General features: G+C 46.3%; 1 protein-coding gene across 5 annotated transcripts in view; it reads left to right on the forward strand.

Annotated features, from left to right (window-relative positions):
* The window catches only part of P3H2 (prolyl 3-hydroxylase 2), a 74,913-nt gene that overhangs the window by 8,426 nt on the left and 49,742 nt on the right, over positions 1-16,745 (forward strand). Inside the window, exon 2 of one of the 5 annotated variants that reach the window (XM_074833979.1) lies at positions 3,012-3,170. The exons of 2 other annotated variants lie outside the window; for them this stretch is intronic. In XM_074833979.1, the coding sequence (XP_074690080.1) occupies positions 3,153-3,170 (18 nt within the window). In that variant the 5' untranslated portion in view covers positions 3,012-3,152. Of the gene's footprint in view, positions 1-2,431; positions 3,171-14,753; positions 14,858-16,745 lie in introns of those variants that run through there. 2 more of the 5 variants (XM_074833978.1, XM_074833980.1) reach the window with 2 other exon arrangements.

A 16,745-nucleotide genomic window follows, 5' to 3' on the forward strand; every position in this document is an offset into this window, starting at 1 on the left:
GAGCTGTTTGCTGCCAACCTCCTGAGCGTTGCAGGAGCTTTGCTAGCAGGGCTCTGGGCTCGAGGCACTGCTTGACATCTGGAGCAAGGGACTCGGGGGTTATTTATCTTAGTTTTTTCCTTTGGAGGTGGTATGAATTAGTCATTGTGATTGGGTTTGTTCCTGAGGAGTAGGGACCCCTGTACTCTGCACATGGCATATTTCCATGTGTGTAGTCTGGACCAAGGCCAGGCTGAGTTTGGAGAAATCGATGTGAACCCGGAGTGACCCAGCTGAGGGCCATGGAGTTTCTCTGCCTTTACACTGGGGAAACTGAGATCAGGATTTGGCCTGTGCTTTTTAGCAGTAACCCATGGCAGGAAGGAGGGTGCGAAGTTCCCTGGATGCTTTTGTTTCCAGCCAATGTATCGACAGTAACGTATTGACATTTTTATTTCTTGGCCATGAGCTGGTGATGACTAATGAAGGCAGGGGGTCTGCCTGTGGGTGGGTTCAGGCAGCAAAGAGCTGTTCCTCGTCAGCCTGTACCTCCCAACCAGTCCTCCTCCTTTCCATGACAACTGGTCAGTTAAACAGACCCTCTAGAGCTGACGTCAAGGGTCAGGGATTTGGCCACCAAATAATTATAGCAGCAAAAATAGCATCCCCTCCCCACCCCTTCCTTCCCACATGCTCCTGATGAATCCCGGCTCATAAATGTCCTTTTTTTCCTTTCTTGGATGGGAAGCAAAGCCCGCATGTATTAGCTGGAACATATGGCAGAGTTTGGCTGCAACCCATCAGTTGTGAAGGCCAAATACTCGCTTGTAGCTTCTTGTTCGCTTAAAAAAAAAAAAAAGGAGAAAAACACGTTCTTTCAGGATTGGATGAAAGGCTGAGTCTGTGCTCATGCTGAGATGGGAAGCAGATAGGGTGCGGGACAGCACGCTGACCATGCTGTCGTGCCGAGGAACGTGTCCCCTCGCAGCATGGAGGTGACGTGCTCGCCATTTGGAGGTGTTCCAGTGGCAGCTGCCACCACCCTCTGCTCCTTGCCCTCATGCTGGTTCTCAGGTCAGGCGGAGTTTGCAGATGGGCTGCTCTGGAGAATGTCATTAGCACCAGGGGCACAGGGTAGCCGGGAGATTTTAAACGTGGGGTAGCCACAGGCAGGAGAAATTTCTGTCTTCATAGAACTAAAGGTTTTATTAAGGGTGGGAGGACCATCTGGGAGGGGGCAGAAAACCCTCAAAGGAGAAGAAAAGGAAGGGAGGTTGTCAGAAATGGACTGTCTGCACCACCAAAATGTACCTTTGTCCCAGGCATTTCACACCAAGGCACTAGGATCAGATTTGTGCAGTGAATTGTTTCCTTGAATGTGCTGAATGACAGGGCAGGGGCTCCTACAGGAGATGCGTTCAGTGCTTGAAAACTGGGATTTAGGTCCAAAGCCAAACTCACATTTGCACCTTTAAAAAAATCTCGTTTCCACTATAGCAAATTGCATCCTTAGGGTATGGAGTTATAATTTGGTAACAGATCAGAAGCATGTTTGGGGATGCTGTTGGCTCCAGAGAGCAGTGCGAGGTGCTCTGCTGCCTCTTTCCTATCACCAGGTTTGTTCAGGGCAATACCACACTGTATGCAGTCGCCCACTGGCACATGCATGTCCGAGCCATCTGTGGTGTTGTGAGTGTGGGTACCGCAGCGTATAGCCGGTGTAAGTGGTGTTGGATACAACACGGCCATCGGGAATAGCTGTGGCTGCAATAAATGGCAATTGATGCTAATGTGGCTGCTTGCTGACCTGCATGAGGCCGGTGGGTTTCCGCCCTGGCAGAGCCAAACCTTTACTTGCCACCTTGCCAAGTGGCATCACTTCTTCCTTTGCATGGAGACACTCTGCTCCTGTTTGGTGCAAAGCCACCCTGGGTCTTGCACGTGTTCCTCTCCCTCCCGGCACACAAGGATTTTGCAATGGAATTTAAACAAAAAAACCTAGAAAAAAATCACAAAAATGGTTGTTAGACACCAACATGCTGCTTTTCACCATGTTTTTTCCAAGCCAGCTGCAGTGGTGGCCTTGACCTCACATCGTGTCCCTGCAGAAAGATGAGCCTGAGACCGTCTGTGTCCTGTCCAAGTTAGAGGCGCACTTGAATTCGGAGAGCCTTCTGCCTGCAGCTTTGCTGCAAAAACAAAGGGTGGGCAAATCCTGCGTGAAAGTGTTGCAGGTAGGGCGCTGCCTAAACCCGCAGCTCTTTGAGGTCGGGGCTGGACTCCCAAGGGTGTGTGATGGGGAGATGTGCTGAAGTTCATAGCCCAGGGCTGTGGGTGCAACTTCTTTTGAAGATGGAGCCAGCCATATCCCTTCCCAGAAAAGATCAGTGTGGTACAGAGAGAAAGAGCTTGGAAAATATCCTTCAAAATATTTGCTGAAGGTGTTGCTGTGACTGCCCAGGGACTGAAGCAGAGTCTCTTGGTTCCCTTGCTTAGAAAGCTCTGTTTTTAAAGTGGTTTTTGCCAAGGCACTGCCTGTTCTAAGGCTTATTCTGGGGCATCCGTGTCCTGAGTTACTCTGTCTCTTTGGAAGCAGATGAGAATCTGCAGAGTTTCACTGAAATAGTCTGAAAGGAAGAGCACTGACTTGTGGTACGTTGCATTGCACTGCTGCTGGAAAACACTTCCCCGTCCGGGGCTGCTAGCCTCATCCAAAGGATCTGTGATTGACCAAGGTATTTTAGTGATGGGGAGGAAAATGTGTTGTGTCTTATCTCCTTTTTTCTTACTTACAGAGCTGTGTAATAAGTGGATTTTTTTAATGCACTGGTATTCCTGAGGTGCTTCATTGAACAAAACATTTAATTTTGTTCTTGTGAGTCTTTCTAGGAACAATCTTGGAGATGCATAGGTAGGTGATAAGGTGTTTTTTTTTTTAAGGACTCTATTACACCTCATTCTATTTCAAGGAAGCTAGAATTAGTTAAAAGCCATTATTTTCAAAGAGTTCACCTCAACCATGTCCCTTTCAGGTGTGTTGCGAAGCATCATACTTGCCAGGACTGCTGGTCTCTGCTCTGTTACAGGGACTAAGAATGGACAGGAGTTGTCTCACATGTGGGCAGCACTGATCCCAGGGAAGTGTCTGCAGGCTGTTAAACAAGAGATGTGAGATGCACGGATCTCCAGAGGTGAGTGAGGGAAGGCCGTTTGTTTAGAGGGGACTCACGTGACTTTTGGGAAAGGTTTTATTGCTTGGTGGTGTTCCCAAGTCCTGCTGATCTCTCCTGGTGAGAGTGGGAGGTTAGGGCAGGGTTTGCTGATGCCTGAGCAAGTGGTGCTGGTGCATTTTGTGCTATGAATTACTGTGGTGCAGAGTCAGCTCACTGTGCATAGGCACTTCAGGGTGGTGCAGTGACTGCAAATCCCTGTTGTGGGCTGCTGGGGAAGCTGGTCCGCACCTCACAGAGACTGCTCCAGAGCTCCCACCCCCAGGGCAGGCAGAGGGTACCCATTTCACATATCTTTATGCAGCCGTGAGGCTGGTCAACATGGTGCGGAAGGTGTTAAGCTCCCTGAGGTTGTCTCCAAATGGGCTCAGCTGGAGGATGAGTGGGCTGAAATGCTGTCCCAAAATCGCTGTCGTTGGTGCGGACTGGGGCACCTAACAGCCAACTCCTCAAGCAGACAGCATGGCAAGAGTTGAATTGCTCTTGTGTTTGGTCACTTCTGTTCCCTTTGCTTTAAATACTAATGTCTTTTGGCAGCTGGTAGTTCCCCTCTTGCCTTGGTTGGCAGTCTCACTCCATTTTCTTTAATCTAAGTGTGGCATCCTGGTTTCCAGATGCTGGTGGCTCTGCTGCTTCTCTGGAGTTGGTGCTCCGGGGTCACTCACAGACTCCCTGGCTGTGACCACCCATTCGAGTTTGTCTCTTCCTCCAGCCAGCCACCTTGGCTCAGTAGGGTACTGCTAATAAAACTCGATTTCAGACTGGATCCTTTTATAAGGCAGGCAAATAGCAAATAAAACAGCAGTGTGCCGCTTTAGGAATCAGGTTGTCCACTCAGCAGCTGTCAACTGCCTGTCCCTTCTGTACAGCCCAGGCTGTGCTGCAAGCTTCTGGTAGCTCTCTGCGAGCGTGTTCTGCGTGTTGTAAGGATGCAAAGGACATTTTCCTCAGGCTCCCACCCCTCTTTACATAAGGAGGTCAGCTCCAGCAGTGCCCATACAGCTTTGCCTGCGCCTGAGCTGCCCGGGCATCCTGCAGTCCCCTCTGCCCGGCTGCTGTGGCAGACCAACAGTGCCCTTTTTTATCCGCGTGTGCATCCACTGGGCAGTTATTCAGCTCTAGGCAGCTAACCCTGTTTGCCACAGAGCTCCTTCCCCAGGTAATCTTCATGCCTGGTCTGTAACCTTCAGTTGGGTTACAGCTGAAGCCTGACTCAGGCAGGCTCCATGCAGCACTTCTGCCTGCGCGGGGGAGCTGAAGGCATTGCACCCCTGGCTCCCATCAGCACAATCCTCGTGCTCTCCTGCCGCTTCTCTTTCTGTGTGTTGTGCTTTCCTGGCCATCCTTCCTGCTGCTCGGGTTTGCTCTCTGCCACCCAAACTGGCTGAATCTTTCTTGCTGTGACCTGAGCGTCTCTAGACCTGACTCACCACCGTATAAAGGGGCAGATCCTATACATACTCAGTGCTTTAATGCTGGATTAGGGTCTCCTTCCAGTAGCCTCAATGATTTGGGTGTAACTAAGGCACAACATGTGAAACCAAGTGCCTCGTTGTTCCTCAGTGCCTGGCTGTTCCCCAGTGCCTGGTTCAGGCCTGGATGATGGGAAGGCAGCATGAGAGGAATTGCCTAGGAGAGGCACCTCTGCAAGGCAGTGGTTTGAAGAGGACAAGGCTTGTACCTCCCCAGCTGCCTGGGATGTGCAGAGGAGGGTTTCAGTTTTGGCAGCTGGACTCTCCAGTGTGATAGCTGAAGCTCTGGGAGTTGAACTATTCTATGATTCTTTGAATGTTCCCAAGCTCAGGTCTGACCTTAACAAAAGATATTTCCCCATCTTGGGGGACTCATTCCAGCCTGATTACTGTTTGGGTTTTAGATGTTCAACAAAACAGTCCCTGGAAAATGACTTTTGCACTGTAACACAAGGCTTCCTGCAGTGGTGTTTTTAACTCCAAATCATTGTTATTTTAATCAGTGTACTTCTGTTTTCCAAATCTGTTTTTGGATCCTTGCTGTGAAATCTAGCTAGATTATAGACTCCTTAGTAAACCATTTTTAGCCTCTAATGTTTTTTGAATCAAACCAAACCAGGTTGAGAGACCTGAATAATCATTTGCCTGGACTTTTTTTTGAAAGTTACAGCACTTAAAGCTGTCACTGACCTGCCAGTAATCAGTGCCTTCAGTTATCTTGGAAAACACAGTGTAGAAACCATACTGTCCTTCATGATGCTTTTGAGAAGTATTAGATAGGAAAGGTTTGCATGTTTCAGGCTTATTGTTTACATTCCTTCTCCTTTGCTGTTATTTTACATGGTGGATGTTACAGTTCAGCTCCTGAGTGGAATTGTCAGTGAAGTCAGGCAATGGAGCTGTGCTCAGAAATGGCTCCAGGTCCTTAGGGATCTTCTGTTCTGCTCTTTGGGGTTGCTTTGATATTGCAGCCAGCCTCTGCTGAAGAGCGAAGTCCTGCTAAGTAGGATTGACAGTTGTGCTCTTGCATGCTCTGGGTGTGCATCATAGGCTCTTCTCACATGCACAGATATGCATGGAGCTGGGGTGCTGAACAGGAAAACCGTACTGGTGTTTGCCTGTTCTGCATGCTGGAGACAGGAGGGACTGCTCAGATGTGAGAGCCAGCAATGCTTGGCCCTGTGAGTAAGGGATTACTTCACTGGGGTAAGAATGTACTCAAGCCTAGAAAGAAGCATCTTTGGGAAGTGATCAGGATTACTGTGCCAAGTGAAGCAGTACACTAGTGTAGCTATCAGTGCTTCTAGGTGCCATGGTATAGCTGGGTCAATAGTGCATTATCTGAACCACTTCACTGTCCATCTTATTTAAGCTACTTGATGCCAAGTTTGCAGTTAGCCTCTACTACTGAGGGAGGAGAGCTAAGCCCAGAGAGCTGAGCTCTCAACCATACTTAATTTTGCTCTGTTTGCTCTTGGGGCTTGGGGTAGGAAAGGTAGAGTTTGGAGAAAGACAAGGAAGGGAGAAGCTGCTTCTCTTTTCACATTGTTTCCTATGTGCCAGGAGGACCATCAGGCCTTTTGGAGGTTATGTTTGTAGATTCTCCTGTTGCAAACCTGCAGCAGATTTAGGCGGTGCTATACTCTCCCTTTAATGTGTCAGCAAGTTTTGCCTCTGCTCTTATATACACTTAATGCTTTAGCAGTCCTGAGCATGGAGAACTAGATCTGCTTTTACTTGCATTAAGAGTCATAAAGCAGTGCTCAGCTATCTCTTGCTTCAGAGCCAGGATGCTGCTCAGTGCAAGCAGAGACTTTGTCCTGCCAGTGACCAGTAACAACAGAAGGATGTCAGTGCTAGGGAATTTCAGGCAGAGGTATGTACCAAATGCTGCTGAAATAGCAGGGTTTGGAGCCTCCTGAGTTGCACACTTTGTTCTTGGTCCATCCTGAGGATGACTGCTCTGACTGCCAGACTGCACTGTAAGTTGGTGATGGATTTACCAGAGTGTCCTCACAGGTGTCTGGATTTGAAATCTGGTGATATTAGCAATAAAACTTGCAGTTTTATACTGTGTAATGGCATGGATGTATCTGCCCATTAATCTGAAAGCACTGAGCTGGAGTTTGTTAGCATAAATGGAAGGGAGTGTGACTTCGCTTATGCAGAAAGGAAAAGAGTTAGCTGAGTTGGTACCTATACTTGCTGTGGACTTACTTATATCAGTTCTAATGGCTCAGGGTGATGCCTGATGACTTACTACAGCACAGCAACTGCACTGTGCATTGAACCTTGTGTTTTGAATCCCGTGTGTTGGGTTTTCATTCTGCACAGCACTCAGGTGTGATCTGGCAGACCTCATGCTTATACATGGTCCCAACTGTGTTTTATTTGGGAGTGTGTGACCCAGACAAGTGCTGCTGTGGCCACCAGCAACAGTTTGTGAGGTAGGACAGAAATGGCTGGGTTCAGTCCAGCCCAGCCCTCTGTGTCCTGATTTGCCCATCTGTGGAATGAGTTTGATGTGCAGTAATTACACACCAGGCACTTGGCATTGTTTGGAGAGTGTCAGGTGCACTGCGTGATGTCTGTGCACTGTGAGTGAGCTCCGATGGGAATAGCATGCATAAACAGTAGCAGATTAATTAAAGATGTCCTGTACTGTAAGAGAAAAGCCCAATTATGGAAGTGGTTTTCTCAGTCAATAGTGCTGCCTGGCTTATTAGCAGAGCGTGAGCCAACTGTCCTCTCAGTGGAAACCAGTTGCACAGCAGTATGAATAGTCACAACTGTCCTACATATGAAAGAGGAGACTTACATGACAGCTGTGCAGGTCCAGGACAGGTCACCTTCAGACATGACCCTTCACTAAAGCTCCTTTGCAGGGAGCAGTACAGTGTCTGTGTTTCAGCAGCACAGGACTCCATAGAGCAAACGTTTGTGGTTAGATATTCCTTATTAACTTTGCAGAGATCTTTTTGACTTTGGGACATTCAGTATATTTTTTTCCAGATGTTTTTCCCTGAGCTGCTGCTGCTGCTGTTTAAAGGGCCCTCAAAACCCGATGACATCCCTGGGATCTGGGGGAAATTGAGCATCTCAGATGAGTGGGAGCTCTAAATTATTAACAGGCTGCAGAATAATGGTTCTCCTTGTTTTGGGCCTTTAAAGCCTGATAGGATCACTGTAGGAAATGTGACCCAATAGTTTTTTTTGGAGTGGTTCCTGAGTTACAAACACTTTCTGGTTGGGACCCAGACTGAATCTGGAAAGCCAGCTTCCTTGTCCAGGGGCAACAGCTTTCATTTCACAGAGCAGGATGCATCTGGCCGAGGATGAAAGGTGAAGTGGGGGTCCTCAATGTCCTGAACCCAATCCCATCACCACACCATCCCATCATCACCCCACAAATTCCCCTGGGAATCTGCTCTGCACACCTCTGTATTTTTTTCTGCTGAACCTCATCAGGAAAACCCCTACAAACAGCATGAGCTAGTGAAAGTAGAGTCAGACTCACCTGCATAGCCCAACCAGCCGTCTTGTCCTGTCTGTGGCTGTGCTGCTTGAGGAGAGTTGCTGAGAGTGACTCTCACTTTGCAGCAAGACTTTATCTATTTTTCATATTGCTTTGCTTTAAAAGAAAAAAAAAAATCACTGCTGGAAAAATAATTATTTCAACATCCATTGAGAGTTTTTTTGAAAGCTGCTATTCTGCTTAATTTCAAATCCATGGAGTGAACTGTAATTTCAGCTCTGGAGCATGTTTCAGTTTGTCTTCCTCCCGTGGGAGAGTCAAAAGAGAAATGTGAGAAAAGTGGGGCAGGGAACAGAAATGGCAGAGTTATCAGGGGAAACAAGTCAGTGTCAAATGTGCTTGGAGGAGGAGGTCATGGAAATGCTGTTGTGTTGCCAGGCACTCACCTGTTGCAAGTTTTGAGGAGGATGAGTAGTGATGGGTTCATTTTGTTTTGAAAGGAAGAACTTTCAAAAAGGTTGGATTTGAACTTTTTTGTGCAGAAAACTGTAGCAAGAGTTTGTGCTGTCACCAAAGCAGCCAGGCAGGATCTACTGCATCTGGGAAAGAGGGAGCTCATGGTCATATCTCACAGGGTCTCGACCCTGTGCAAAGCAAACAGCTGTCATTCACATCTTTTAAGTCATCAAGTATCTTGTCTGTGTCACGGTTTTGAAGGCTGTCTTGCTTTGCTTCCACTCCGGTAAAGCCTGTGTGCCAGGTGTCTGGCAAAGCCAACACTGTGGCATGAGGGATTAGTCTTTCTCCCCAGGTCCTCCAGGCCAGGTATCCAGGGAGGTTTAACCAGGGTTGCTGTCAGGTAGTGAATGTCAGGATTTCTCATCACTGAAGCATGTCCATGCTATTTTTTTGTTGTTTTTGGTCTAGATCCCACTAGAAGTTTTCATATTTATAATATAACCTTTCTTTTGTAGCGTATTAGTCTTCAGCAGCAAGCATAGACACATTTCTTTTCTGAACTACCGTTACATGTATTGTTACAGAAGAAAATTTGCAATGGAGCTGATTGGCCTTTTGATGGCTCCCAGGTTAGCAATTGCAAGCATCTTAACCTGTTCATAAACACCCTTTCTACTGCAAAGTGAGGATTTCCAGGAGCTTTCAGCCTTTGCTTAAGTGTGGATACACTTACGTGGCATGTGATTGCAGTACCCCAGACTCTGCTTTACCTGAGACATACGTCTTTGTATCCAGTTACACAAGTGTTAGTATATTAAACTGCTCTGTGATGTCTTGTGCAGGGAGTCTTGTTGATTTGGGAGATCTCAGAGCTTGCTTGTGCATACACGCTCATGTGCACTCATGGGTGCAGAGCTTCAGGAAAGAAGATAGCAGTTATATTCTTTGAATCCTTCAGAGTTCCCCACTGGAAGAAAACTTGGCAAAAATACGGCATCCTGAATTTGTAAATGTTTTCTTCTTTATTCGCATTTGCTCATATCCCCAGAGAAATGAAGTCATTTATTTGATTTGCCCTGCTGCTTCACACTCCTACTTATGAATGGTAGGGAAAAAGACTGGGAGTATGAATAGCCTGGCCGCATGTGGTTTTGAAAGACGTGTTCGCTTGCACATTAGTGTCCGAATAGAGTAGCTGGCTCTGAAATCCTATCAGTAAGGCTTTTGAGTAACTTAAAACCTTTCTAGTAGATGCTTAGAATTTCTTCCACTCTGACATTGTGTAAGCCCTTGTTGAAGTTTCATTACCTCAGTAACCACAGAAAAGCAGCCAGCCTTTTCACTGAAACCTCTCCACAAAGGTCTGGATTCATTTTTTTTTTTCCTTTTTCCTTGAATGCAGAGCACAGCTTATTGTAGTTTAAATACAGGGTAGAAGGCCAAGATCACATATGGATCTGGGTGGCAGTTGTGCTAAAGATGGAGGATGAATGTGTCTTGTCCCCTGGCTACCTCTGTGCAACTCTGCACTAAATATGGAAGATGACCCGTATAATTTTCAACATAAGTAGGATATTCAGTGCTTTCTTTAGAGTAGCTTATAAAAGACCAACCCCAAACAGCTGCTGTTTCATGGGCCGTTCTTGGTATTTTCCTTGCTTTAAATAACTCAAGAGCTTCGTCTTGTGCTTTGGTGGGAGCTTTCCTCACTTTCTCTCTAGAAGGTGTTCCAGAGGCTCATGTGTTGCCTCAGTGGTTTGCCACTGAGTTAGCAGGACATCGTGCTGTGGGCAGTCACAAGATTTCTCTGTCGCTCTCTCTTCTGGGTGCAGGTTTCCTGGTAGAGGGACTTCAGCCACCCCACGAATGACACATGTTCTCCTCGGTGTGAGCATCCCCTTCCTGTGTTCACCACCAAGCCCCATCAAGGTTCCTTCCAACCTGACTCCTGCTACTGGTAACGTAGACCAGAAGAGTTACCGAGGAACAAAGAAATGTATTTTTTTTTTCCCAGCTTTTTTTCTCAGCTGGTTTCATACCAGGAGACAGTGACAGTGTATGCCACTGCTATGTAGAGAGCCTAAAATCTTCTCTTAAAAATTTTAGGCAAACCTCTGCCAGCAGCCAATATATGGAGCTGCTGAGGACTTTTTCTTGCTATGGGATACTGCTAGGACTTGGGAAAGATTATAATTTTTGCCTTTTTTCCCCCCTTTTTTTTTGGAGTGGCCTGATCCCAAACAATTGAAGTCAATGATAAACTGTCGAGTGAAAAGGTTTTTTATTTGAACCCCCTGAACTCTCAAGTTCAATCTGGTCAACTTCCACTTGCCGACATTTGGAGAGAGGCAAAGGAAAAGATCTTTTTAGATACTAGGCAATGCATTATATGTGTCTCCACAGACGCTCTCATTTTCAGCTTTTTTTATTCAGACACCTATAAAATTAAGGGATTATTTTCATTGGCACAAGATCATGCCTATTTTCAGAAGCATCCAGAGCAGTTACTGCTGCTGGGGGGAATCGGTGCCAGGCAGCTGCTCTTCATTTTTAGGGAATTTAAGAAAAGTTCATAGTGCTTAGCTGGTGTTTTATGTTTAGTAAAACCTCCGTTTTCTCCCTCGGAGGTTCATTAATCACATTATTTGTTGCTTAAGCAGCAAGGTAGCAATCAGACAGAAATTACTGATGTTATTTGCTCATATCTGATACAAAGTTGTTGGAGAACGGAAAAAAGATGAGAAGACTTCTCAGTCCTGAGAAAGAAAAGCTGTTACTTCTGTCTGTGCTGTGGGGCGTCCAAGGCAAGAAGCTTACCTTAGCTGAGCAAATAAGCACACAAAGCTCATCTAACAGCTTTGCTCTTTCACAGTGGTGATGACTTTTTTTTTCTCCAGCTAATTTTTTCGTGTGTAATCTGCAACTGAGCCAATGTGCGGTTCTGCTCTGTGCTAGCAGATGGGATGCTCAGAGCCAGCAACAGGCATACAAACTTCTGGAGATGATGGACTTCCATCTCAAAGAGTCTGCAGTGCTTGCACTGTTGTGGGAGATAAATTATTGAGAGTGTACAAGTTCAGCAAGGTGAAAGGAGGAACAAGAGTTCCCTGCTCTGGGTTTGTGCCTGTGGGCAGAATCTGCTGGGCATCAGACACCCACCACCCCAATAAAATGAAGAGATATGAAGAGACTAGAAGTTTGATCAGGTGCTTTGCCACAGAGCACACCATGACTTGTTAGAATTTTTCAATTTGGAAGACTAAAAGGCCTCAGTAAATTGCCTTCAACAGAAAATGAAAAATCAAGAAACAAAAAGCAGTGTATGACAGAAGGGTAGCAATGGCAAATGGACTGACAGGGCTGCTCTGTGCCCTGCTCTGGACAGCGTGGGTCTCTCCAATGACTGAAGTCCATCCCTCTTGCTTAATTTTAAAATTAATTTCAGTCATGGAGGTACAACTGTTCAAACTCATGTACAGGTGGGAGGTTTTTCTCTACACATTTTCATTGCAGATAACTGCAGAAGGAAGAAGGCTTCACTGCACTGTGGGGATCAGGCTGAACTCTGTGTGCTGGCAGGCAGACAAGAATTATCTGTTTGTTAGGAAGCTGTGCATGTTTGATCTAAACTTGTTGTGGCGCAACAGGTGTGAATTGCTGCCTGCAATTCATGTTGGGTTTCTTCTGTATCTCCTTCCCACACCAGATGCTATCTGGTTCATCAGCACAGCCACTTGTTTCCACCCTGTGCTTCTGCTTAGACCTAGCCGAATGCACAAGTAGGGTGTAAGGGGGAAACAACTCTTGGGCTTTCCTTAATATTCCCAAGACAGAGGTTTGCCACGTCTTTCAGTGGATGCTGATGTTGCCACTGGGTCCCTCTCTGGCTGTCTCAAGCGTGACATGCAGTAGACAGGGCAATGAAAACCATTTTACCATAAAATCTATGGTGCTGAAGCTGCTTCCCTGAGACAGCTGACGTTTCACACTCCCTACTGAGAAAGTCTTGCTGTAATCTGCTAGATAAGGGAAGTATTTTTATTTCACCTCCCTTTCACCTCCGAATACGCTGCTTGCTAAGAATCTGGCTCTACCACAACTGCACATTTTTGCAAGGGGAGGAGGAGGCTCTCGGTTACCACAGATGCTGGTCTTACCCCCTTACAGCTTGCTGAGTCAAGCAGATGCAGCCCAGAGATGATACAGGTTGCATCTCAGACTTCCCAGGTTTTTCCACCCTTGCAGACCTCCCAGTTAGTCATTATGGTTTCAGCTAAAAATAGAATTAAGGGATTTGATTCATCCTTCAGGGAAAGAGCAGAGGAAGGACCTGGATTTTCATGTCTTTTCCATTCAGGAGCATGGTTGATCCTATGACTTCAGGAGCTCATCACCTGAAGCCCTGCAGCATATGGAATCTGGGAACTGCTCTCAGCAATTAGCCCCTCACTGAGATACGGGGATTGCTGTACTGGTTCTGTGACAACAGAAGCGACACTGAATAGGTCAGAGTAGAAATAACTAACATGGCTTTGCCTGGAAAGTCACAGAATGGACCAAACTCTCACTGAGAGCCATTTGGTTACAACATTTTGACACTAGGAGCCTGCAGTTTGGTGTCTTGTCCTGTAGGAGAGCAACTAAGTAAGTTTTCAGAAGCTCTGAGTACTGACAGCTGCCACGAACCTCACACTGAAGTTTCAGAGGCAGATGTTGGCATTGCCCTCTTGCAGAGCTGATCGCCTTCCTGCTTCAGCCTTGGGGATTCAGGACACTTTCTGGCTGTGATGCTGACTGCTGTGGCACCTGGAGCTGGGAAACATTGCTGGGCTGGGAAGTTACTGTGATGCTGATTCAGAAAGGTAGATGGAGAAGATGCTAGAAGATGCCTATATCATGACATTTGCCCGAAAGAGATTGATTCCGGGAAGAGAGTTGCTATGCTTCTTTCACAACTTGTTATAAGCAACCAGCCTGGAGTGGAGCCTGGAAAATGTAGCAAGTCATGGGCTTTTTAGTTCTTGGTTGTGCACAGCTTCTTCATCTTGGCCCTTGAGAAAGAGCAGAGCTCTAGTTTATTTTCCAGCTCACAGCCAAGGCAGACTAGTCTCATGGAAACTGGATGCTTGCAGAAGAAAAACGTAGAGGGTGCTAGTTTGTTTTTGCCATTTATCTTGCTGGAGAAGAGGAGGTGAAGGATTGGAAATGAGACAGGTCTATCATCCCCTGATTAATGTGAATTGTCTAGTGTGTTTTGGGATGAATCCCAGTTTCCTTTGGTTATTTTTATCCTAAAAGGTGTGAAGTGCTAATCTGAATTCCATCAAGTGACTTGTTGATGCTTCTCACGCAATGGATGCTTCCACTGAAATGTCTCAACATGAGGAAACAATCAGAGCCTCTATGGGTGCTCCTGGGGAGAGCCGTAAATTAGGCTGAAGCTTGAGGTACCAGCCGAGGAGAAGGCTGATGAAGGCAGTAGTGCACGAGTGGCTGCCAGCCTGTGTCTGATGCACTGATCTTGCAATACAGATTGATTTTCTGCTCCTGTGTTTTCAAAGATAGCCATGACATCAGTCAAGCAACTTTTTTTCATCTTCCTCTTTCCCAGGTCTATACCGTAGGGTGCCAAGAAGCGGCACAGAATCAGAGGTGACACCCTTCCTGGCCAACACAGGGCTTCTTTGACTTCTGGTTTCAGGAGAAGGCAGAGTTGGAAGAGAAGCAGTTTCCCATCTGGAATTTCCTGTTTGGGTGCTGGGAAGGTTGTTAGGGATTCCGATCTTAATTAGGAATTTTCTGTTTCAATTAAGATCCCTTCCTGATAAACTCAAGCCCTATACCAGATGTGTCATAAACTCTTCCCTGCAATTCTGCTCCTTTGAAGCTCCATGCAGTAACAGGCTATGGACATGTGGTGCAAAAACTACATTTGGATTTTCTAGTGAGAAAACCTATTTATCCCAGCCTTTTTGTTATTGCTGTTGTTACTCTTAGTAACATTGTGTGCACTAGAAAACAGATGATTAATGGTATGATGGGAGGGGGAGGTTTGTTTTTGTTTTTTGTTTTTAGGCAACTGACACAAGAGCTGCTGTATCCAGTTAGAATAAAGGTCCCTAAGAGTGGCCGGCACTGGGCTCTCACAGAATGACAGAAGAACAGCGAAAATGTTGTGATACTTGCCTCAAGTGCTCACCCAGCCTCCAGAACTGGTGGCTGTGGGACAGCCTAGATCTGAGGTTGGTGTCTGTGCCTGTGATAGCCTCCACTGGACTTTATGAATTTTTCTGGTTGCTTTTGACCTTTCATACAGGTTTTGCATCCACTGCCCCTTCAAAGTGTAATGATGCTCTGCAGGAAGACTTGCCACCTTGCCTTTGGTCTGACATTGTCATCTCCTTTCTCTGGCTGTCCCTCATTGTAATGTATTTATTTATTGGTGATTCAGTCAACTCCTTCAGAAGTCTGAAAGTTCTTGAAAAAACAATTTAAAAAAAGGAGCCAGTGACACTGTGTAGGTGATGCTATTTAAATTACCCTTTCATGCAGATGATTGTCATATAGATTTCTGTGCCATATTAATAATGTGTACTTGTGTGTGAGAAGGAGGCAGGATGGGGATGTTGGTGGGGTGGAGGGGTCACAGGACAGTATAAGAAAATCAAAATGCCAGGAGAAGGCTCTGCAGTCCACCTGACACACCCGCAACAGGGTCTGCTGGGGGCTGGAACTGGGCAAGTTCAGAGCACAAATAGGGTGTTTATTTTCATATTAAGGGCAGTTGATCTTTCAGAAATTGAAATTAATTCTCAAAAATCATAGATCTGTGTGAATGTCGGGTTGGGAGGCACTTAAAAAACCTACCTAGTCCAGCCATCTGCTATGAAATAGGTACATGCCAGATAATTTATCAGATGTGTTTTTAAAATCTTCCTGAGAAGGAGAATCCCAAATTCCCAAAGGAAAATGACCTTGAAGTTGGGATTTTTTTTTCCCTGATACCTAGATAAACATTTTTGCATGCTACAAACTAAGCCAATGGATAGACCCTGTCTCCTTATCACCTTTCTTTTTATATATCAGCCTTTTATATATTTGAAGGCTGTTTTCAGCTCCCCTCTCAGATTTTTTAATTCTAGCTTGAGAAAACCCACTACTTGCAGCCCTCCCTCCTGGACCAGACCTTCCAGAGCCATTTTATCTCTCTCTTCCGTCCTGCTCCCACCCCAACTCTGCTGGACTCTGTTTAGCTTGTGTTTACTTTTCCCAGAGCGTAGACTTTGCATTTCTTGCTGCTCATGTCCTGCAGTGGGACTGATAAGACTGGTGTTATTGTGAGATATGCTGTTTGCAAGAGCAGCCCACATTCTTCAAGTTATTCTAGAACTTACATTTCTGCAGAAATCAGATTATTTGCTGTGCAGGTGTACCCTTTGTGTTTGTAAGTCCAAGGCTGGGTTAAAATGAAAGAGGTATTTTTTCCTGGAGGAGAGTGCTTGTGGAAAGGGCTCTTCCTACTGAGGGACCTGTCACAGATGCAGACCAAGGGGGAGATGACGCCTACTTGAGAATGCTGACAGCATGTGCAGATGAGCAGATGTTTCAGAGGTGATAGGACCGACAAAGGCAGCATTTCCTGTTAGAGATGGTTAATTTGCTGAGGAAGTTGGATTCAGGGCCAAAAGAGCAAGAGCAGAAGACTCCTGTGGGTGGTTTCTTGTGGTATTTTTCCAGAGAAGATGCTGATTTAATACTTCCTGTTGTTCAGTGTTGTAGTGGGATTCTTCAGTTCCCAGGGCAAGAGAGTTCATGGTGCTGAGCCCTTGCTTAGTGGCGTGCAGTGCAATGGCCGCACGTGCTCTGCCGTGCCAGCAGTTGTGGGAGATGCTCGATGCCTCTGCCTCTGTCAATCAGGTTGGAAAACACTCTAGACTGAGAGCAGGGGCAGGGCTGCAGGGTATTGTTCTGGAAGCAGATGGCTTTCAGGGAGCCTCCTGCCTTGCTGGGAGCTGGTTGACAGGATAAGGTCATAGCACACGGTCTGAGCCAGCTACACAGCACCATGAAGCTACAGCTAGTGTTGAAGACAGTTAGTTCCTTAGTGTTCTACTGAGTCGCCTGTGGTCA

This window comes from Strix aluco, chromosome 9 (genome assembly GCF_031877795.1).
Source record: "Strix aluco isolate bStrAlu1 chromosome 9, bStrAlu1.hap1, whole genome shotgun sequence".
Classification (NCBI taxonomy): Eukaryota; Metazoa; Chordata; class Aves; order Strigiformes; family Strigidae; genus Strix; species Strix aluco.